Source organism: Danio rerio, chromosome 20 (genome assembly GCF_052040795.2).
Source record: "Danio rerio strain M-AB ecotype USA chromosome 20, GRCz13ab, whole genome shotgun sequence".
Classification (NCBI taxonomy): domain Eukaryota; kingdom Metazoa; phylum Chordata; class Actinopteri; order Cypriniformes; family Danionidae; genus Danio; species Danio rerio.
This window is the reverse complement of record NC_141040.1, coordinates 6,236,305-6,257,500: the sequence shown is the minus strand read 5'-3', so window position 1 is coordinate 6,257,500 and position 21,196 is coordinate 6,236,305. Positions and strand designations below refer to the sequence as shown.

General features: G+C 37.3%; 2 protein-coding genes across 5 annotated transcripts in view; both read left to right on the top strand.

Moving 5' to 3' along the window:
* The window catches only part of dsc2l (desmocollin 2 like), a 1,349,056-nt gene that overhangs the window by 1,212,727 nt on the left and 115,133 nt on the right, over nucleotides 1-21,196 (top strand). The window lies entirely within an intron of this gene.
* Nucleotides 1-21,196, top strand: part of pum2 (pumilio RNA-binding family member 2) — a 53,615-nt gene that overhangs the window by 10,277 nt on the left and 22,142 nt on the right. For all 4 annotated transcript variants that reach the window (NM_001443980.1, NM_001443978.1, NM_001443979.1 and 1 more), the window contains 9 exon segments: nucleotides 295-467; nucleotides 3,967-4,261; nucleotides 7,427-7,520; nucleotides 9,279-9,383; nucleotides 13,297-13,433; nucleotides 15,123-15,240; nucleotides 18,956-19,096; nucleotides 19,258-19,563; nucleotides 19,729-19,959. In NM_001443980.1, the coding sequence (NP_001430909.1) occupies nucleotides 295-467; nucleotides 3,967-4,261; nucleotides 7,427-7,520; nucleotides 9,279-9,383; nucleotides 13,297-13,433; nucleotides 15,123-15,240; nucleotides 18,956-19,096; nucleotides 19,258-19,563; nucleotides 19,729-19,959 (1,600 nt within the window).

The window sequence follows — 21,196 nt, the reverse complement described above, 5'->3', positions numbered from 1 at the left end:
CCCATCTCTGGGAAACATCCACACACACATTCACACTCTTACACTACGGACAATTTAGCCTACCCAATTCACCTGTATTGCATGTCTTTGGACTGTGGGGGAAACCGGAGCCCCCGGAGGAAACCCACGCAAACGCAGGGAGAACATGCAAACTCCACACAGAAACGCCAATTGACCCAGCCGAGGCATATAGTATTGCTGCATATAGATTAGATATAGAGTCAATTTTTCTTGTCATCGTTTTAAAGCAGCTAAAGAATCACGTACATTTAACTTTGTTGATGATAATTCCAGGGTGAAGCAGATGCAGATCCAGATGGAAGAGAAAAGGGAGAATCAAAAGAGAAGTCTTCACCTTTCGAAGAAAACAAAAGTCCTGAGATGAAAGTTGGAGATGAAGGGGATACCTCAAAAGCAAATGCCAGGGGATTACTCAATGGAATGGACCGAGATTGCAAAGACTTCAAGTATGAATGTTCTTTTCCAAGCAGAGTTTAATTAGCAACATGGGCTCATATTCACAAAACCTTTTATCATGCATTATCTAAAAACAAGTGAGGGTTTTTATTTACATTTTTTCTCTTAACCCCCATCAACTCGCAGAAGTGTTAAAGTTCACTTGAAATCAATATCATATTGTCCCCTTAAGTAGGCTGTTTTAGTCATATTAAATTGTTGTGGAATGTAAGCAGTTATTTTAGATTTCAATGAATAAAGCACATTTACAGTTATTATTTTTATGATTATTATTATTATTATAAAATAAAGCAGTTACACTGACTAGTTTAGAACAACCATAATGTGTTTTTGTAAGGTCAGTTATTGACTACAGACAGCATTAAGCAATTAAAATCAAATGTTTTCCACATTTATTTGACAGTGGTTTTTAAACATTTCAAGGTTGAAAATGTTTTAAATTGTTTGTCTATGTACAGTTGAAGTCAGAATTATTAGCCCACTCTTCATTTTTTCCCCAATTTCTGTTTAAGGGAGAGAAGACTTTTTTTCTACATATTTCTAAACATTATAGTTTTCATAAATCATCTCTAATAACTGATTTATTTTATCTTTGTCATGATGATAGTAAATAATATTTGACTAGATATTTTTCAAGACACTTCTATACAGCTTAAAGTGAAATTTAAAGGCTTAACTAGGTTAACTGGGCAGGTTAGGGTAATTAGGCAAGTTATGGTATAACAATGTTTTTTTTTCTGTAGACTATTGAAAAAATATATAGCTTAAAGGGGCTAATAATTTTGTCCCTAAAATGGTGATTAAAAAAATTAATAACTGCTTTTATTATAGTCGAAATAAAACAAACAAGACTTTCTCTAAAAGAAAAAATATTATCAGACATGCTGTGACAATTTCCTGGCTCTGTTAAACATCATTTGGGAAATATTAAAAATAAAAACTCAAAGGAGGGCTAATAATTCTGACTTCAACTGTATTTTGTTCTATTAAAACATTATACCGAATTTAATCCAATAAAAATATAAGAAACTAAATTGTAGTAATCATGCTGTGCCCATCATCTCTAATTTCCATCGCTCCATCGATTTGACTTTTAGTCTTGTTCTTTTATTATGTTTTGGTGTTTGTGTTTTTTTCAGATTTTGACTTATTTGGTGCACGCTATTCTCTCTCTCTTTGAAACTTGTCAGCTGCATTCACTTAGTCTAACTCTACATAAGTCTACAGCAGGGGTCTTTTTGGGTCCTAAAAGCCTGCCTGTTGGATCCAAGTTATTTTGGAGTCTGGTTTTTCATTTGTGACCTGTAGACTTGAAAATAAATTATTCAAATTTCAAATTAGGATTATGGATTAAATATTTACTAATGTTTACTATTTTGTTTTGTTGATATCTGGTGAAGAGATTCTGCATGCGAAATAGAAACCCCTTTCCTGCATGAATGCCCATCATAATGATGCAAGTAGATTTCCTGCTGGATCCCAAATGTGTGTGGTCTTTCTTAAAATGCACCTAACACCAGTGCACAAGTATATGGTGAATTTCTTCCATAACAAAGTGATGATCACTTAAACGTCATTACATTCTCTTCTAACAAGGTGGGCGGTTCATTGTAAATAGATATAAAAGAGATTTGGGAAAAGCACATTTATTTTAAATTACCTAAGACCTGAGAAAATTTAATACCACACCCCACTTGTGTCCAAGTTTTGGACTTGAAGGCGCTCATAGACCTCATATTTTTGGATCTAAAGCAAATTTGCATGTATTTGACCATTGAAGCGCTCACATTAAGATTACTTTAGATGTGTGTACTCTGCCGTGCTGCAACAGTTACATGCCGTACATGCTTTTAGTCATTTTCACGTGAAACAACTTTGCAGAGCAACAACTGTATACAACTGGATGCAATAATATGACGCAATAATCGTTTAATCTCGATGCTCAATGACTTTTCATGATCTTTAGAAGCCGAAGTTGAAACCGAATTTACGATTAATTACACAGCCCTAGCTGCTTTTGTACCAAATCATAATTACAATCACCTGTTTCAAATCACATAATCATGTAACCATTTTACCTGATTACTAGCTCTAAATTGCTCCTGTCCCAACTAGGGTTAAGCGATGTTGACCAATTTGGCATCGTATGATGTCTAATGTAAATCATCGTGATGGACGATGTCATCGTCGTTGTGGGTGGGGGTGGTTGTTAAATATCAATTAATTCATAACAAATGAATTAATTGTAGCCTACCGTTTTCGCTACCTGACCCACATGGTCTTTGCTTTACCCATAACCAAACCATAAATAAATAAAATTACAAACAAATGACCACCTGTCAGTAATTTTTTTTCCACAAGACTCTAGCATGAATAGGGAGGAGACAAGAGTTCGGTGGTTCACTGTAGTGCAAACATTTTCATTGTTTTCACTGCAAAGTCCTCACCTCGTGTGCGGATTTAGGAGACATTTATGCGTCTTTGCACCTAAAAACGCAGCACTCAGGAACAGATAAACAGTTGTCATGTGAACTTGCTGAAGTAAAAAGCCTGCAATGCTTGCCCTGCCTTTGTGCTCTTCTTATTGGCCCACTGCTCTAACTGAACGCGAATGATTGGTTAATATCAGCTGTCAATCACTGACAGGAGCTACAATCGTGAAAATGTGAAGCGCTGAAGAAGAGAGAATAAAAATAACACTGACAGATTTACCCACAGTTACTAATAATGGCACATCTTATAAGTGATCATGTGCTGAATGTTAATCCACCATTTACACTTTTCCAAGAGTGGATAAAAGACTTCCAGTGTTTCAAGTCTACTATGAAAATAACTAAAGCCATTCACTGTAAAGTCTTTGGGACGTTGTTTGCAGGTAACAGCGTTTACCACTGAATCTACACATTTTAGGCGTGAGATGTACTGTATAATCCTTCATTTAATCTCAAATGCTGTCAGCCGTGCAAGCGGCAGCTATATGTAACATTTAACATAGCTCATAAGACCGTTATTGCTATTAACATGACATGCAAATGATAAGTTATATAACTATATAAATGTGGGGCGATGGATCGCGATGCTGGCTCAGCATCGTAAAGTTTGTCGGCCTTCGGTGATGGACCATGGCATCCTCTATCTGTGCAACCCTAGTCCCAACTTTTTTTTTGGAATGGGTTGCAAGTTTGATTGAAAGGAAATGATGTATATTTACATATTAAATTAAGTTTCTAATAAAACATGAACATTTTTTGTTCATATTGTCTGCAATGAAATACAAGTCAAAGTGAATTTGGAAATTACTACTTTGTTATTAGCGTTTTCATATTATCTTAACTATTTATGATTTGAGGTTGTAGCTTTGAGCCAGCATTGCTTGGTACCATACCGAGTCTCTGTATGTACTGTTGACAGATTATTTGTGAAATGGTTGTGAACTTTCAACGATGTAAGCAGTTTGCACTCTTTAAATTTAAAGTTTATTTTGTTTAGCCCCACTCCAGGTAGTCGCCAGGCATCCCCCACAGAAGCAGTAGAACGACTGGGACCCAGTCAGGCTGGGCTGGAAATAATGGTGCAACACCACCAGCACACTCTGCAGGCACCCAACCCTGTTACAAACAAACCTCCTCCTGAAGACTTCCAGAGTCAGGAAGCCCAGAACATGGGTGGCATGGAGCAGCAGGCGGGGCTGGAGGCTCTTCAGTTTGACTATGGTGGAAATCAGATCCAGTTGGACTCATCAGGTGCTGCAGTCGGCCTATTTAACTACGACTCTCAACAGCAGGTACATTATTAAATAACAAAATATTTAATTAAACTTTGCAGTTTTCAAGTAGTTTAAATATATATATTTTCTAAATATATTCTTAATAAATATAATTACCATATTTAATTGCTGATTTGAAAAACTGACTCCTCATAACCAAACAAACAAATTGTCCAGCACTGATTTGAACAGGTCATAGGCGTCAACTTTGCAGCAAATATTGACAGGCCTGGGGCCTCATGTATCAACGCTGCGTACGCACAAAAACTTTGCGTACGCCAGGTTTCACGCTCAGAATCGCTCACGTTTGGATCTACTAACAATGAACTGAACGTGGGAATGTGCGCAGCTTCACGGCAGCTTTCTGGCTGGCGTACGCACATTTTTTGTGCGTGTCTGTTTTATTTACATTGGCGACTCCTAGAGGCAGTTGTGTTAAATTCCTCTCTAGAAAGTGTCTGAGCCTTGCAATGGCAGCTGTATGAGACGGGTTCATCTAGTAAGTATGTAAGGTTTCCATACCATACAGTTGACCAGCCAAACATTAAAGCACAATTTGCAGCGGTCGCCTGTTTTCCCAATGTAATCTGAGCGATCTACTGCACACACATTGCTATAAAGACACTATCTGAAGATGAATTTGCATTCGTGAATCAGAAACATTTCCATTCAATAAATGTGCAAATAAAATATGATGCACAAACTTATTGATGATTCCTACTTGTCTTTCTCGTGATAAATAGTTGGCAAAATCTGATATGTAGCGGGGAAAAAAAGAAGAAAAAGTTCATCAGACGCTGGATTCGAGCCGAGTTTATGCTCAATCGTGTCATTACATGATCACATGCGTCTTACGAGGTGCGCCACTGAGACTGCTAAAGGTACAGCAACATTTTACAGATATAAACCACGCTATTTTTTTAATGCACTCAGTGCGATGTTCAGACTCAACTGTGTTAACCGCATCAGCTAAACTCTCCCACTCTATTTTTTTCTTTTGTTGTTAATTCCGGAGAACAAACTTGCAAATAACACCGCTTTTCTCCGGTCTACCTCCGAAAGCAGCACCTCCAATTCACATTCTGTTCAAAGTTTCTCTTTTAGCTTGATTTTGCCATTGCTTTTTCGTTGGGTTTTGCCATTAGCATAGTCATTAGCATATTCATACGAGGGAGGAGGCAGGGAGGAGTTTTGTGCTCGTGCATGTTGCGCTCAGTTTCACGTTCATTCGGATGTACAAAAGAATATGCGTGAGATTCGGCATACGCAGTGTTTCATACATCTGAATTTTTTTCTGCGTACGCACATTTACAGCTTTGTGCGTACGCAATGTTTTAGTAAGATTTCCACGCAAGTCTTCGTACATGAGGCCCCTGGATTGTCTAATTGGGAGCACTGGGGGAATTCTCTGTGGGCCACTTTGTGTTTTCGGCCGCAGATGGTTTTAGAGATGTTAATTTGCCTTAGTTATTCAAAACATTGCTTGTTTGCTCATCATTTTTCAATGATCAACTACATTCTAATTTTAAACTAGAATAGACAGATGTTTTCAAGGGTTTAGTTTTATCTTGTTAGGCAAGTATTTCATGTAGTATTTTATGTAGACCGTAGGCCAGGATATTTTCATAATGGAATTGTATTGGGATTTTCTAACTAAATTAAAGGTGAGTGGTGCCAATAATGATTAAGCTTAGATTTATCCAATCTGCTGTCTTGAGGCTGTAAGTGTGTTTGTTATCACATTAATGGGAAAACCCCGTTTCAGCAAGGTGTTTTCACACCTCTACTTTGGAAAAAGTCAGAAAAGTGGGCGTGTCCAGCTCTGTTTAGGGGGGAGTGTCGGTGGAAGTAAAGAGCGATGGTGTGGAAGTGTCTATTTGGGCACGCGCTGAGTTTCAGAGTCAAAACACACACACACACACACACACACACACACACACAGGGGAGAAAGGGACTGTGTTTACATGGACATCTGTAGTTGAATAATTTGCCAAATTATTAAACGGTAGACTTTAACTGCAGTTTGGCTCTTTCATTCAGGGAATTCTTTCATGCCCCTCACGACAAATGAAATATTTGATTCGAGGAACTGCTCTAAGCGTGTATTTTTCATGCAATGTTTGATACCGCACGGCGAATGAGAGAAAAAAACCCTCAGCATTTCCCAGAAACTTAGAGGCACACGGCAGGTAGTGTCAGAAAGCCGCGTGTGTTATTCCGGTCACAAAGTGCGGTGAAAATCCTACACGAGGTTAAAGTTTGGTTGTGGTGCTAACATGTTTATTCTTGGTGCAATAGTTAGTTCGATACAAACAAACTGAATAAACAAAGAAAACTTGTCGCTCACTTACCAAATCTGTAGAGACAGGACAATCACCAGCAACTAGAGCCACGTCTTTATTAAGAGAAGACTAAAGCGAATCCGGATCTCAACGTTTGCAGATGAGAACAGCTCTCAAGTAAGAGTTCCTCTTTAGACACGTAAGTTAAGTTATTGTTGTCGAGCATAGCGTACACTGTTAATCCACGCGTGACTCCAGCTGCGCTCTCACAGAGAGAAAATAAAAACAAAACTTAACTGCAGTAAACTATAAAAGCAACACTTCACGCTTGTTTTGCCAACACAACGTGGTTTCTCTGTCATCTAAACACTGACAGTAATGAATATTAATGAAGTTGCACAATAGAGCAGGCTGATTGGTTTGAACCAAGCCTTACTCGTGCGTTAATGCAGCACACTCTAAGACATAATAAGGCACACTCTGGTACAGACGTATCATGACCGTGACGCAGCTTCAAAAAAATTAGTTTCAAACCGGAAATACGAATTTGCTTGAAATAATGCAAAAACAACCAATTTACACTTTTTAGTGAAATATAGGTGTCCTAATAGTGTTTTTAGCAGTGTGGTACACTTATACGACTGTCAACAGCTCAAAAAATGTGTTTTGGTGTTTCGTGACACTTTAAAGATGTTATTGTAAATATTCTTTAAATGCAAAAGAGCAACTATGATGGAAGTTTTAGAAAGATGATGAAATCTGTTGAAACTTCAATGATTAGTAGCATTAAACATGCGCTTGCTGTCACTTCTTATGAATTCATACATTCTTGATGAATTACTTAAGTAGCACAATCTTCCAAAATAACTTACATTTGTTTTACATTTTGTTTCTTCTTTAGTTGTTCCAGAGATCCAGTCATCTCACAGTTCAGCAGCTGAATGCAGCACAGCAACAACAGTACGCCCTTGCTGCAGCCCAACAGCAACACCTTGGTAAACTTTACATCTTGTACAGTACATCTGTGTGTACTGCTGCCACATTAACTTAACAAGAGTTTCATGTACCAGCCGTTTGTGAAACCACCACCAGGTGGTGCAAATCATATAAGTAAAAGCATAAATGAATGAATGAATCTATAAATAATAATAATAATAATGAAAAACATATACATTAAATAAATAAACCTTTTTAACCTGAGCAGAACAAGTAATAGATGCATCTATTAAGACCTATTAATGAATGTGCATACAGCAGCAATGCACAAAGATCCTTTTTTGTTCAAAGGATATATGTTGTGTGTGTTTTCCATATATGTTTAAGCATTGTGCAAGTTAACCGTTTATATGAAATGCTTTTCAAACCAACTTAGTTACAATTGAGTGAACTTTCAAATCTTATATTTTTTTTCTTACTTCAATACAATATTGTAACAAGCAAGTGTATCTTATATATTTCCATAATTTAAACATTAAAATGTTAACACATTTACAAATGCTGCACACACCATTTCAGTTTTAAAACTCCAGGAATTTTGTTTTAGTGATTGACAGGTCTTTTGAAAACAAATTTTGACTGCTTTACATTCTTCCTGCTAGGGAATCTGCAAAGGGTGGACATGGGTTGTTTTTTCTGTGGCATGCAGAATATAGCATACTGTGGGAATGAGAACTATATATATATATGTATACAGTTGAAGTCAAAATTATTAGCCCCCCTGTTTATTTTTTTTCCCAAGTTTCTGTTTAACGGAGAGATTTTTAAACACATTTCTAACCATAATAGTTTTAATAACTAATTTCTAAAAAAACGATTTTACTTATCTTTGCCGTGATGACAGTAAATAATGTTTTACTAGATTTTTTTCAAGACACTTCTATACAGCTTAAAGTGACATTTAAAGGCTTAACTAAGTTAATTGGGTTAACTTGGCAGGTTTAGGTAATTAGGCAAGTTATTGTATAACGATGGTTTGTTCTGTAGACTATCGGGAAAAAAAACTTAAAATGTTGTCTAGAAAATTAAAAGCTGCTTTTATTCTAGCCTAAATAAAACAAATAAGACTTTCTCCAGAAGAAAAAATATTATCAAACTTACTGTAAAACTCATTTGGGAAATAATAATAATTTTGACATCAAATCAAAATAGTTTTGAATAATTGTGAATACATTTATCACCAAAATAATCTTGATTATGATTTTCCCCATAATCGAGCTGCCCTACTATTGTCTTTTTTTTTTCTTTTTCATTTTTTAAAAACCTATTTAAAATATTTTAATCTGTTTTATGTGTTTGTAATCATTTTATTCTTTGTTTTTATTTTCTTAGAAGTGTCTCTTTTATTCCTGTTTATTTAAAGCACTTTGGATTACCATTGTGTATGAAATGTGCTATATCAGGGGTCACCAACCCTGTTCCTGGAGAGCTACCTTCCTGCAGAATTCAGTCCCAACCCTAATCAAACAAACCTGAACCAATTAATAGTACCTAAAGCAGCACTTGATAATTACAAACAGGTGTGTTTGGTCAGGGTTGCAACTGAAATAAGCAGGAAGGTAGCTCTCTAGGAACAGGGTTGATGACCCCTGTGCTATATAAATAAACTTGCCTTGCCATTGTAAACCACTTTTCAGTGGCTTAATTTTATTGCCTGTGCTACCCAAACAATGACCAAAACATGCACTTTTAAACAAAATTTACAAGTGTTGTTTTGTCTCTTATACTCTGTATATATTTTTTATTTGCTCTTATAGGCCTTGCACCTGCATTTGTGCCAAACCCTTACATCATCAATGCTGCCCCTCCTGGAGCAGACCCCTACACTGCTGCAGGATTAGCAGCAGCTGCAACACTTGCAGGTATGTGCATGTACCCACCTTGGTAACACTTTATAATAACTGCACACTATGAACCATTTGTTAAGCATTAGCAAATAGTTAATATATCATTTGTTAAACATTAAGGGCCCTATCATACACCCGCGCAAGGTGCGACACCATTGTTGTTTGTTAGTTTCAGCTCTGCGCAAGCTCTGAGTCGTTTTGACGTTTTGCACCACGCTGTTTAAATAGCAAATTCATTTGCGCAGATATGTGCGCGAAAAAACATTGCTAAGCATTAAAAACTAGAAAGTACAATCAGTACATCTACAGTAAAGACGTACAGGACGTTCACACATCATATGAGAAGCACTTCTCACAAAACAGACGCTTTATACACATAAATACTTCTGTATAAATGTTTATTACTAACTTTTCTATGAACATGAGTGGATTATAACTGCAGATCAATGACAGTGTGAAATAGAATAATTTAAGGTCTATAATTATATTAAATAAGTAAGTGCAACATTTATGAACACATTCCGCCCCTTACAGTCTCTGATATTTTACCAACTACAGGAGAACTCCACACAGCAGACATTTAGGTCTTATTTAGGTTCAAAAACAACACGAAATATAGCTTACAGTCAGAGCAAACCTCTCATCTGTGTCTGTAATCTTCAGCAGCACATGTAACCTCTGTTAGAGAGTCCTTCTGAGTTCATAATAGTCCAGAAGGTGATGATAATAGTTAAACAGGGCAGTTTGTTCATGTTTGCTGAAAAAATAATGTGCTTTTTTTTCCGGGTTTTTCTTTGTTTTTTTTGCGCTTTACTTTCACGTTTGTCAGTGTCGGACAGCATCGGGTTTCAAAAGAACATCAATAATCAAGCGCACGTTATTATCATCAGCTCAAGAAGTTTGTCATTTCAGATATAGACACGCGGTGAGCGCAAGCAAGAAAGCTTCAGACCGGCTTGTAAAAAACTAAGGGGCACAGGGTAAATCTACTTTTCTTTTTGGCTTTGTGGCTGTTCATCAAGACGATGACAAGGTTTGTTTAAGCCCGGGTCAACCATGGCTCGTTATTATATGTATATATATTTACGCTGTACAATGCTGTGTTTGTTACCCTTTCGAAAGGGTGCCAAAAAAGTGGTACGGTTCGGTTCAGTATGCTTTTTGACAATGAAAACGGCCATAAAATGGACCGTTTTCACTGAGTGGTACGGTTTGGTTTGGTACACTTTTATGGCCGTTTCCACTGTCAAAAAGCGTACCGAACCAAACCGTACCGTACCACTTTTTCGGCACTCTTTCGAAAGGGTACCAAACAGGAAAAAGGGTACCAAAAGGTAGAGCTACACGTGCAGCTGAACGCTGATCGGTTACAGAGATACGTCACAAGCTCGTGGAGCTAGACAAAACGTAAACAAAGGAACCGCCATGTTTTTTTTTAAATACAAACCTGAGACATTACTTGAAAATACTATATGCATATAATAATGGGATGACCTGGGCTCAAGCAAACCTTGTCGTCGTCTCGATGAACAGACACAAAGCCAAGAAGAAAAATCTGCCGTGTCCTGTTGTTGTTTCATGAGCCCGTCTAAAAGTGCGAGCGGTATTCGCTTTCTTCCGGGAGCTTGCGGTCGCTTCTATATTTGATATAACGAACTTCTTGAGCTGATGATAATAACGTGTGTGTGATTATTGAGGTGTCTCCGTCATCTGATCCATTCAGAAAAAAAGGACAAGCGCAGGTGAAGGGAGAGTGAAGCACGAAAAAAAAGAGAAGCTGTCAAAACACAGGAGCAAAATTGTTTTAGCAACCTGAATCATGAACAAACTGCCATGTTTATCTTCGTCTTTTGGATTATTATGAACTGGGAATGACAGAATGACTCTCTAACAGAGCTTACATGTGCTGGTGAAGATTACAGACACAGATGAGAGGTTTGCGCTGACTGTGGGATATATTGCGTGTGTTTTTGAACTCAAATAAGAACTAAATGTTTGCTGTGTGTATGCTTTCTGTAATTAATAATATATAGAAGACTGTAAGGGGTGGTATGTGTTCATATATGCTGCATTTATGTATTTATTTTATATAATTACAGACGTTACAGTAGCCTATTTCGTCATTGAACTGCAGTTATAATCAACTAATGTTCATAGAAAAGTTAGTAATAAACATTTATAAACAATAGGGGTGTCAAGATTTAGATTTTTAATCGAAATCGATCGAAATTTATGCTCAATTTCGATTATCGAATCAAAAAATAGAATCGTCGATGCTGCCACGCCCCCATGTCACGTCAGCTTGGCTTGCCAAGCGGGAAAAAACAGGCTTGTTGAAGTGCTTGTTAAACTGCAGAAGCAGGAGACCCGTCGACAGAACTTAAACCCTCTCCTCTTTCAATGAAGTGGCCGGTGTGTAAGCATTTTGGATTTCCAGTGAGTTATGTTGACAACGTTCGTGTTGTCGACAAAAAAAAACACAGTTTTGCAAGCTCTGCTTTGTACGTATTACGTACGGTTCGTCCGATAGACAACACCAGCATCGCAATCCTCCGCCCGCCCCCGTTGCAAATCCGCTCGCGAAAAGTACACACTCAGGCCCTGTTTACACTGTCTTTGTTTTTAAATGGCATTTTAGAACGACAATGATTTGACATCCACAGTGGCGTGTAGCATTTCTGAGCAGCCCTCCTTCCTCTCTACCTCTGAAAATGCACATCACGTGACCACACAGACACAGACGCACACACAGCCATGCGCTCGAGACAGCAGGTCCAGGCAGTCAGAGGACTGCTTTAATCTTTCACTCACTTGTACTTGGTCATTTTAGCGAACACCTCAGATACTGTTGGCTGGTTCCTGTTGGTTGTGCGTCTTTTTTACCGACGCCATTATAACGACACAGATCACTGCCTATTCACTAGTCCCGCAGAAAAAGTGATTGACAGGTGGTAATTATGGGTGTAACTTGCCTTTATTCATTTACTGTATGATTTGTTTATGGGTAAAACAAAGACCATGCAGGTCAGGTAGTTTAAACGGTAGGCTACAAATAATTAATTGGTCATTAATTAATTATTCATAATCGAAAATCGAATCGAATCGTGCCTTTAGAATAGAAAATGTAATCGAATCGAGGATTTGGAGGATCGTGACACCCTTAATAAACAAGTATTTTTTGTGTATAAAGCATCTGTTTTGTGAGAAGTGCTGCTCATTATGATATGTGAACGACCCTTACAGCTTTACTGTAGACATTTATTCGAGCAAGCATGACGTCGACTTAAACTTTGTCGTACACCATGCCCAAGAAAAGGATACCCTTTGTGGTGGAAACGCAAGCCTGATAAAGGTGACCCGTACCGACCCGAACCGTACCGTACTGTACCAGTCAGTGGAAACGAGGCAAAAGCATACCAAACTGAACCGTATCGTACCACTTAGTGGAAACGAGCCATTAGTTCCACACAGTGTATTGCCTTTCTTTTGTCTTGCTCCTAGTTAGTGCAAATGAATACAATTTCTGTTCTCTGGTTTATCAAAGAAGTGTGGGGTGACGTTATCTACAGGTGCTATGTTGAAGGGCTTGCTAAATTCTGTTCATCTTCTGTGCTCTCTTATCTTCTTACAAAATGTATTTTTAAAACGGATATTTCTTTATGGGATAGATTATATGAGCTGCCTTCTGTCTATTTTATGTTAACAGTGCAGCAATTAAGGTATTATTGTGTTTTAAATCATAATTACAATATCAAATGGTACAATACTAATTATTGTCTGGAATTTCATCATCAAATTGGTATCTATTTTATTCTTACTGTTAATCCTCAAACTAGAGTGAGCTTGGTGATATGTCTTTAGTGACCTCTCAGGTTGGAAACCACTGGTCTTGGCATCTCAAATATGGTTTTTATGATATATCCTATAGGTCCAGCTGTAGTTCCGCCCCAGTACTATGGGGTCCCTTGGGGTGTGTATCCAGCCAATCTCTTCCAACAACAAGCTACAGCTGCTGCCAGTCATTCTGCTAACCAGCAGGCATCCAGTCAGGGTCCAGGGCAACAGGTGAATGGCATTATTTCTACATATATTAGAACTGTTGATACATTTCCCTCCACTTTACATAAAAACGAGTTCCATTCTTTTTCTCTCTCTCTCTGTGTGCTCTCTGTGTGTGCTCTCTGCTCGTCGCAATGTGCGAATGAGACCAAGTGCTGACCGCATTTCGCACTTCGCGCTTTTAAGAGCAACAAGTTAGGACAACTGGAAAGGGGGCGGTAAATAATGGAATAATCGTTTATCTCGATTAATGGTTTTTCGTAATCGTTAGAAGCCAAAATCGAAATCAAAATCGGATTTTCGATTAATTGCACAGCCCTAGTAAATAATAGTAGTAAAAAAAAGACATATACATATAATAATTAAACAAAATTATAAATATTTTTATCATATTATTTAATATATCACATTATTATTTAATATATCACATTATTATTCAATATATCACATTATTATTCAATATATCACATTATTATCCAACATATCACATTATTATTCAATATATCACATTATTATTCAACATATCACATTATTAATCAACATATCACATCATTATTTACAATATCACATTATTATTCAACATATCACATTATTATTCAACATATCACATTATTAATCAACATATCACATTATTAATCAACATATCACATTATTATTCAATATATCACATTATTATTCAACATATCACATTATTATTCAACATATCACATTATTATTCAATATATCACATTATTAATCAACATATCACATTATTATTCAACATATCACATTATTATTCAACATAAAACATTATTATTCAACATATCACATTATTAATCAACATATTACATTATTATTCAACATATCACATTATTATTCAACATAAAACATTATTATTCAACATATCACATTATTATTCAACATAAAACATTATTATTTAATATATCACATTATTATTCAACATATCACATTATTAATCAACATATCATATTATTATTCAACATAAAACATTATTATTTAATATATCACATTATTAATCAACATATCACATAATTATTCAACATATCACATTATTATTCAACATAAAACATTATTATTTAACATATCACATTATTATTAAACATATCACAATATTATTCAATTATCACATTATTATTCAACATATCACATTATTATTCAACATATCACATTATTATTCAACATATCACATTATTATTCAACATATCACATTATTATTCAACATATCACATTATTATTCAATTATCACATTATTATTCAACATATCACATTATTATTCAACATATCACATTGTTATTCAATATATCTTATTATTGTGTTGAATGCAGTGAGCTTAGCATTGTTCTTAAATAATCCAGTTTCTTGCTTTAATGGCATCTTTTTGTTTAATGCATTGCTCACTAAATCAATAGCGACAGTACTTTTGTTATGTCTGCAGTGATAAAAACTCCTTGTGCTCAGTAATGTGTCATTCATTGGTTTGAATATATTCAATATATATATTTGAGGATTTTGGTCTATTTTGTTTGGGGTATAACCAATGAGTCTCATTCTCTATATATGCCCTGCAGAGCACAATGCATTTCAATTGAAACTGATATTACTAAAAATGATTATTAAACAATTAAGTTTGTTTGCTTAAGAAGCTACTGAATTACTTTAAGGCTGTTTTAAATAACACTTTCCTCTCCCATTTAGGTGATTCGAGCAGGGTCCAATCAACGACCTTTAACTCCAGGACAGAGCCAACAGAGTCAGCAGGAGTCGCTTGCTGCAGCTGCCACAAACCCAACACTGGCCTTTCCAGGCATGTCAGGTTTGTCATGATTTGATGATTTTTCTCTTAGTTTAAACTTGTTCTCTTGTATATGTATCATAAGTTATGTGTCATATACATATAACTAGTAGAAATAGACTTTGTTTTGAGCTTTTTTCAAGGCTAAAGAACTAACATGCCATTGTCCTTCTCTAGTCATCAAATGTTGTTTTGCAGTAGTTAATATGTAAATGGTCATTAATACCAATAAGTCTGTGCCCTGCATAATTAAAATAAATAAAAATAGAAGTCAATGATCTGATACCGTTTTAGATTTCAGAAAAAAAATATCAAGGGGTAAACGGACAATGTTGGTGAGATATAGATGTAATTCTTTTAATACAAGTGAATTTTTTGGAGAATCAATCTGATGTTAGGTTTTTGATATTCTAGTTGCTTTTGCATCACCAAATCACTAAGTGTTCCTGCATATTTTAGCTCCAAATTGCCTCAACAAGAGCTCCATTGGAGTCTTCAGTTGTGTTTGAATAGGGTTGGAGCTGAACTCTACAGGACACTGGCCCTCCAGGAACAAGTTTGGTGACCCCTGGTTATATTCTGCAGGATATGGTTGCGCCAGCTGTTCATCAGTTCTTGCTTAAACTGGAACATAAAATCCACACTAGATGCTTATTAACTGCTTGCAAGTTTATAACATTTTTTTCTTACGTTGGTTACACCACAAGTTCTTAAGGCAGAATGTAGTTAGTAGGTTAGTTAAACTACATAAAGTAATGCATAGTCCCATTGAATACACATATTCCTCCTGGAGAGTGTTCTTGATCTGGCCAACTGTTGTGAAGGATGTTTTCTTCACCAGTGAAACTTTTCTTTTTAAAAATGTTCCAAACAGTTGTTTTGGCCACACCTAATGTTTTTGCTATCTCTCCGATGGGTTTTATTTTTTCAGCCTAATGCTGTGTTCACACCAGACCCGGAACGCGCGGATAAATCGCGCTATTCGCGTGTAAATAGCCCCGTGAACATTTGAGTTTACTCGCTTCATTCGCGTGTCAAATTCACTTCAGAACAGACGCGGATTCGCGAGATGGGCAGGGCTTCTGTCTGACCGAAGACTCTAGCTTCATAGCTAAATGGCTAACATGGATTTTATGAAGAAAATAATGTGTTTATGTGCTTTATGAAGACTGAAAAACAGCGTCGATACGTTTAGGGTCGTGTCTGAGTCCACTACATTCTTTCAGAGGTGCATCCAGCTCTGTGAGCTCATAAACTCCTCCAGAAACTTAACCTGGATGACGGAGGCTTTCTGCGGTGCTTCTGACTGCGCCAAGCCGAGTTTGATAAACTGTTGTCGGTGAAGGCTGGAGGATTTCCCTCGGAACACCGACAACAGGTTCTACGTCACAATCACGCCCCCACAAGAGCAAGCTTCTGATTGGTTAACGCGGCGCGAATTTACGCTGAAGTTCAGATTTTCGAAATCGAGAGATTCGCGCGAAACGCTCGTTAAGCACTTCAAACGCGGAAAACGCTCAGTTCGCCCCGCACCATTCGCGCAATTTGCGTCATTCGCGCCGCAGGACGTCTATTCGCGCGTTTGCATTGACTTAACATGTAAATCACTCGCTCTTGACGCGCGTGCCGCGTCCGGTGTGAACGCAGCATAAGGATGGCTTGCTTGACTGATCTTTTTGGATCTCATCTTGAGAGTTGACAGTAACAGATTCCAAATGCAAATAGCACACTTGAAATAAACTCTGGACCTTTAATCTGCTCATTGTAATTGGGGTAATGAGGAAATAATACACACTTGGCCATGGAACAGCTTCGAAGCCAATTGTTCAATTAGGTTTGAACCCTTAACAAGTGGGAGGCACATATGCAAACTGTTGTAATTCCTACACCGTTGGCCTGATTTGTATGTACCTGATTTTTAAAGCAGACAGTCTGCAGTTATAGCACATCTTGTTCGTTTAATTTCAAATCCATTGCGTTGAGGAATTGAGCCAAAAATGTTAGAATTGTATCAGTGTCCTATTATTAAATTATTATAAACACACACACACACACAACATGTGCAGGACACCGCAGCCCGAGTGACTCTCTTCAGATTCAACACGCATGATCTCTTTTATCAAATTTGCTTAAACTAAGTATGGCTGTATTTCACAAGGATTCTGACTCAGCAATGTAAAGCGGACGCTTTACAAAAGTTGCGTTTAAGGTGGAAACACGTCATACTTAATGAAACATTTGAGGGCGCATGCTGAAAGGCAAATGAATGGGCTGTCTTTGACAGCTCGCAACATCATCTGGCACTTTTACTGATACATTTACATGGATACCAATACTCTGAATTTAATATGATTAGGATAATACACTTATTAGGAGTCTACCATGTAAACAGCGATTTTTGATTACCATAATGGACCACCGAGTCTTTCCGTTCGTCATGTGGTATCGAATTCCATTAAAACAAAAGTCGAAAGATTAAAAAGGAAACATACGAAATTAGATGAAACTCTGGAGGAAACGCTGGATAGCCTGCTAATGCAACATTGTTTTATACTGAAACTTTCCTTTTAAAAGTGCTTCCTTGGTCTTATCTATATTTCGTTGCATGTGAAACACATGTCGACCACCAGTGGTGTAAAGTAACTAATTACAAATACTTAAAGTACTGTAATTAAGTTTTCTTGTCTAAGGGGATTAGAAAGTTCAGTCCTGTGATTCCTGTCCGGTCAGATCGCACATAAAATGTAAATCGCATCATAATGAACTACCTCAAGACATGGGCGCTTTATAAATGCAGCAAACTGTTTGAAAGCACTAAAAGTGTCCAAGAAGATGTCCAAAATCTTTAAACGCATTGACCTACAGACTGTTTAGATGCATGTCACTGATGAGAAGATGACAGATGTTTACTGTGTGATGACAGCCAGCAAACACAAGACGTCAACATGACGTCAAATTGACGTTGTACCCTAACGTCATGGGGGCATTGCATTTTGTTTGAATATGAAAATCATGTTGACGTCAGAACTTAACGTCAGGCCAATGTCCAACGTAAAACCAACCACATATCAACGTCTAATGATGTCACAGCTTGACGTTGTGTTGAAGTTACCACAATGTCTATCACATTTCAGATTTTTGTTTGCCATACCTGACGAATAAATGTCAGTATTTAACATCAATATGATCAATATTTAAGATGTTGGCTCAACGGATTTTGGTCACTTGACATCACAACCTAAATCTAACCTAATAATAACATCTTATGACATTGTGTACCTGCTAGGCAATAACTAAATCCACTACAGAATGTTACGTGTACAAACATCCACAAATTACGTGTAAATGCATTAGCTTTTCACGGCGTAATACTCACTACTCTTAAGTACTTTAGAAAGGGCTACTTTTTACTCATACTTTGAGTAATATTTACAACTGATACTTCTACTTAAACTACATTTTTAGGCAAGTAATGGTACTTTTACTTGAGTATGATTTTTCAATACTCTTTCCACCACTGTCGACCATAACGGGAAAAAAAACCTCCAACTGCGTTAATTGTGTAATTATTTTTTTACGCGTTAAATATTTCAAATTAACCGCATGCGTTAACGCACTAATTGTTATGTATATATTATTTTAAAAATATGTTCAGAAAATGAAAAAAAATTAAAGAAATGCTAAATGTTTACATAAGGTTACATAAAGATAAACGATGTGTCTGTGTTTAAATTAGGCTACCAGGTCCTAGCGCCGGCTGCTTATTATGATCAGACTGGTGCATTGGTCATGGGTCCTGGAACTCGCACTGGCCTGGGTGGACCTGTTCGACTGGTCCAAACCCCTCTTCTCATCAACCCAGCAGCCGCACAAGCTGGTGAGTATGCCAATTGTTTTGTTTTTTTAAATGGAAAATATTTTAGGATTTTTTTTTTGTTTGTTTAGTCTGACCTAACTCATTAAATCAAAATGTGACTTCTTTATACGTGTATTACTTGTATTGCTTTTAATGTTATTCAACATTTACTTCTCGTCTAGCTGCAGCTGCATCTGTATCAGGCTCTGGTAATAGTATGTCTGGTCCTGCTAATGGTCTATACCGGTCCATGGCATGCCAACAACCCCAGCAGCCTCAACCTCAGCAGCAGCTTCCTCCACCTTCCAGCGGTCTGCCTTCAAACTCCTTCTATGGCTCTGGTTCTGTAGCACCCAGTTCCCAGAGCAGCTCACTTTTCTCCCATACAAGTGCAGCTCCTCCACCTAGCACCTCTCTTGGTTTCAGCAGCACTAGTGGATCTTTAGGTGTTGGATTAGGCTCTGCTCTTGGTGCATTTGGCTCCTCAGGTCAGTTCCGCTATTTGCAAAGTCAACTTATGATGTGCCGATCACATTTTAGTCTACGAAAATGGTTTTGATAGAGAGCCTTAGTCTTGTTTTGATTTTTCTAAATCATTTTGTTCTCATTTTGTACTTCTGTTCACTGTTCTTCTTATTCTTTTACATTTGCAGTGTCCAGTTCCACTAACAGCAGCGCAGTTCGTCGGGACTCACTTTTGGCCAGTTCAGAGCTGTATAAGCGGGGTGGCGGTGGCAGCTTGACTCCCATCGGCCAGTCTTTTTACAACAGTCTTGGATACTCTTCCTCTCCCAGCCCCATTGGACTGACACCTGGTCACTCACCTCTGACACCTCCACCCTCTTTACCCTCCTCGCATGGATCCTCATCCAGTATCCACCTAGGTATGAATCCTTGGTTTAACTAACAAACTGACTGACTGAAATCAGAATTCATTTCAAGTAGGACTAATATGGATAGTAGAGGCACTACACTGTAGGCCCTATTTTGACCACCCATCCCATTAGGTGTTCCCGTTACTGTTTAGAGATCCCTAAGATGCAGATATACCCTTCACCCTGTGCCACAAAGTAAAGCTCAAAAAAAAAAAAACAATTCTACATATTGTGGGCATTTTATAAAAGTTATTAATGAATGCTACTTCAGAAATCCTTTAGTAGTAATTATTTCTTTTTGGTATATTACATTAAATATACCAATTCCTCCTGTTTTATGAGCACCACCTGCTGGAAAAGAATGTGCAATTTTTTTTTAAGCTGTAGACTGCAATAGTTATGTGTATAATTTGAAATCACTTCTGAGAGTTTAGCCTGAAGATCTTTTTTTGATCTTTGGTTTGATTTTTTTATCATTTTAGACGGGGTCTGGTCAGGCCGGGCTTGGCTTGCGCAGTAGGTAAATTAACAGTCATGTGACATTCTTCTGTGGCATTTCGATTAGTGCGAGAAAGTAATCAAATCGTTTGTTACATTATTGAAATCCATCCATGCAAAGGTGAAACAAATGATGATGGAAAAGTTAAAAGGAGCGAATTTTGGTTGCGGTCCGGCCAGTGTGCAGTTCAGAAGGAACGGTCATTCTAGCCACTAAGGTATTTCGGCGGTCGCTCATACACTGCGTATTACGAGCAAGCTGACAGGTTAAAAGAAAACGTCATGTGCTACATTGAAACTGCTGTCAGGGAAAATTCAATGGATATTTATGGCTGGTAGAAGATGAACAAACAATCCTACCCAAAACTTGCAAATTAGCCTGATCAGAACTATGCATCTCGGCCTGTAGCAGCAGCAGTGAATGGGTGTTCGGTGCTGCTGGACACACCATCCTGAGTGCAGGACTGCACTGAAGCCAGTGGATGCAATAATGTTTCTCCACAAAAACACAGCCTAATCTTGGAGAGTGAAAGGTTTTTAAATCATAAATAAATATTAATTAAACCATAAAATCATAATGTAGACGGAGTATACAGGCTAATTTTGGCATTATTCTTTTAATATTCAGCTTCACCGTCGCCTTAAGGCCAGATTGTGAAGAGAAGTGGCGAAACAAATCCCGCAGATCCTTTATCTTAATTTCATTATTTCCATATACCCGTCGTGAATTTATTTTAATTAAATTTTT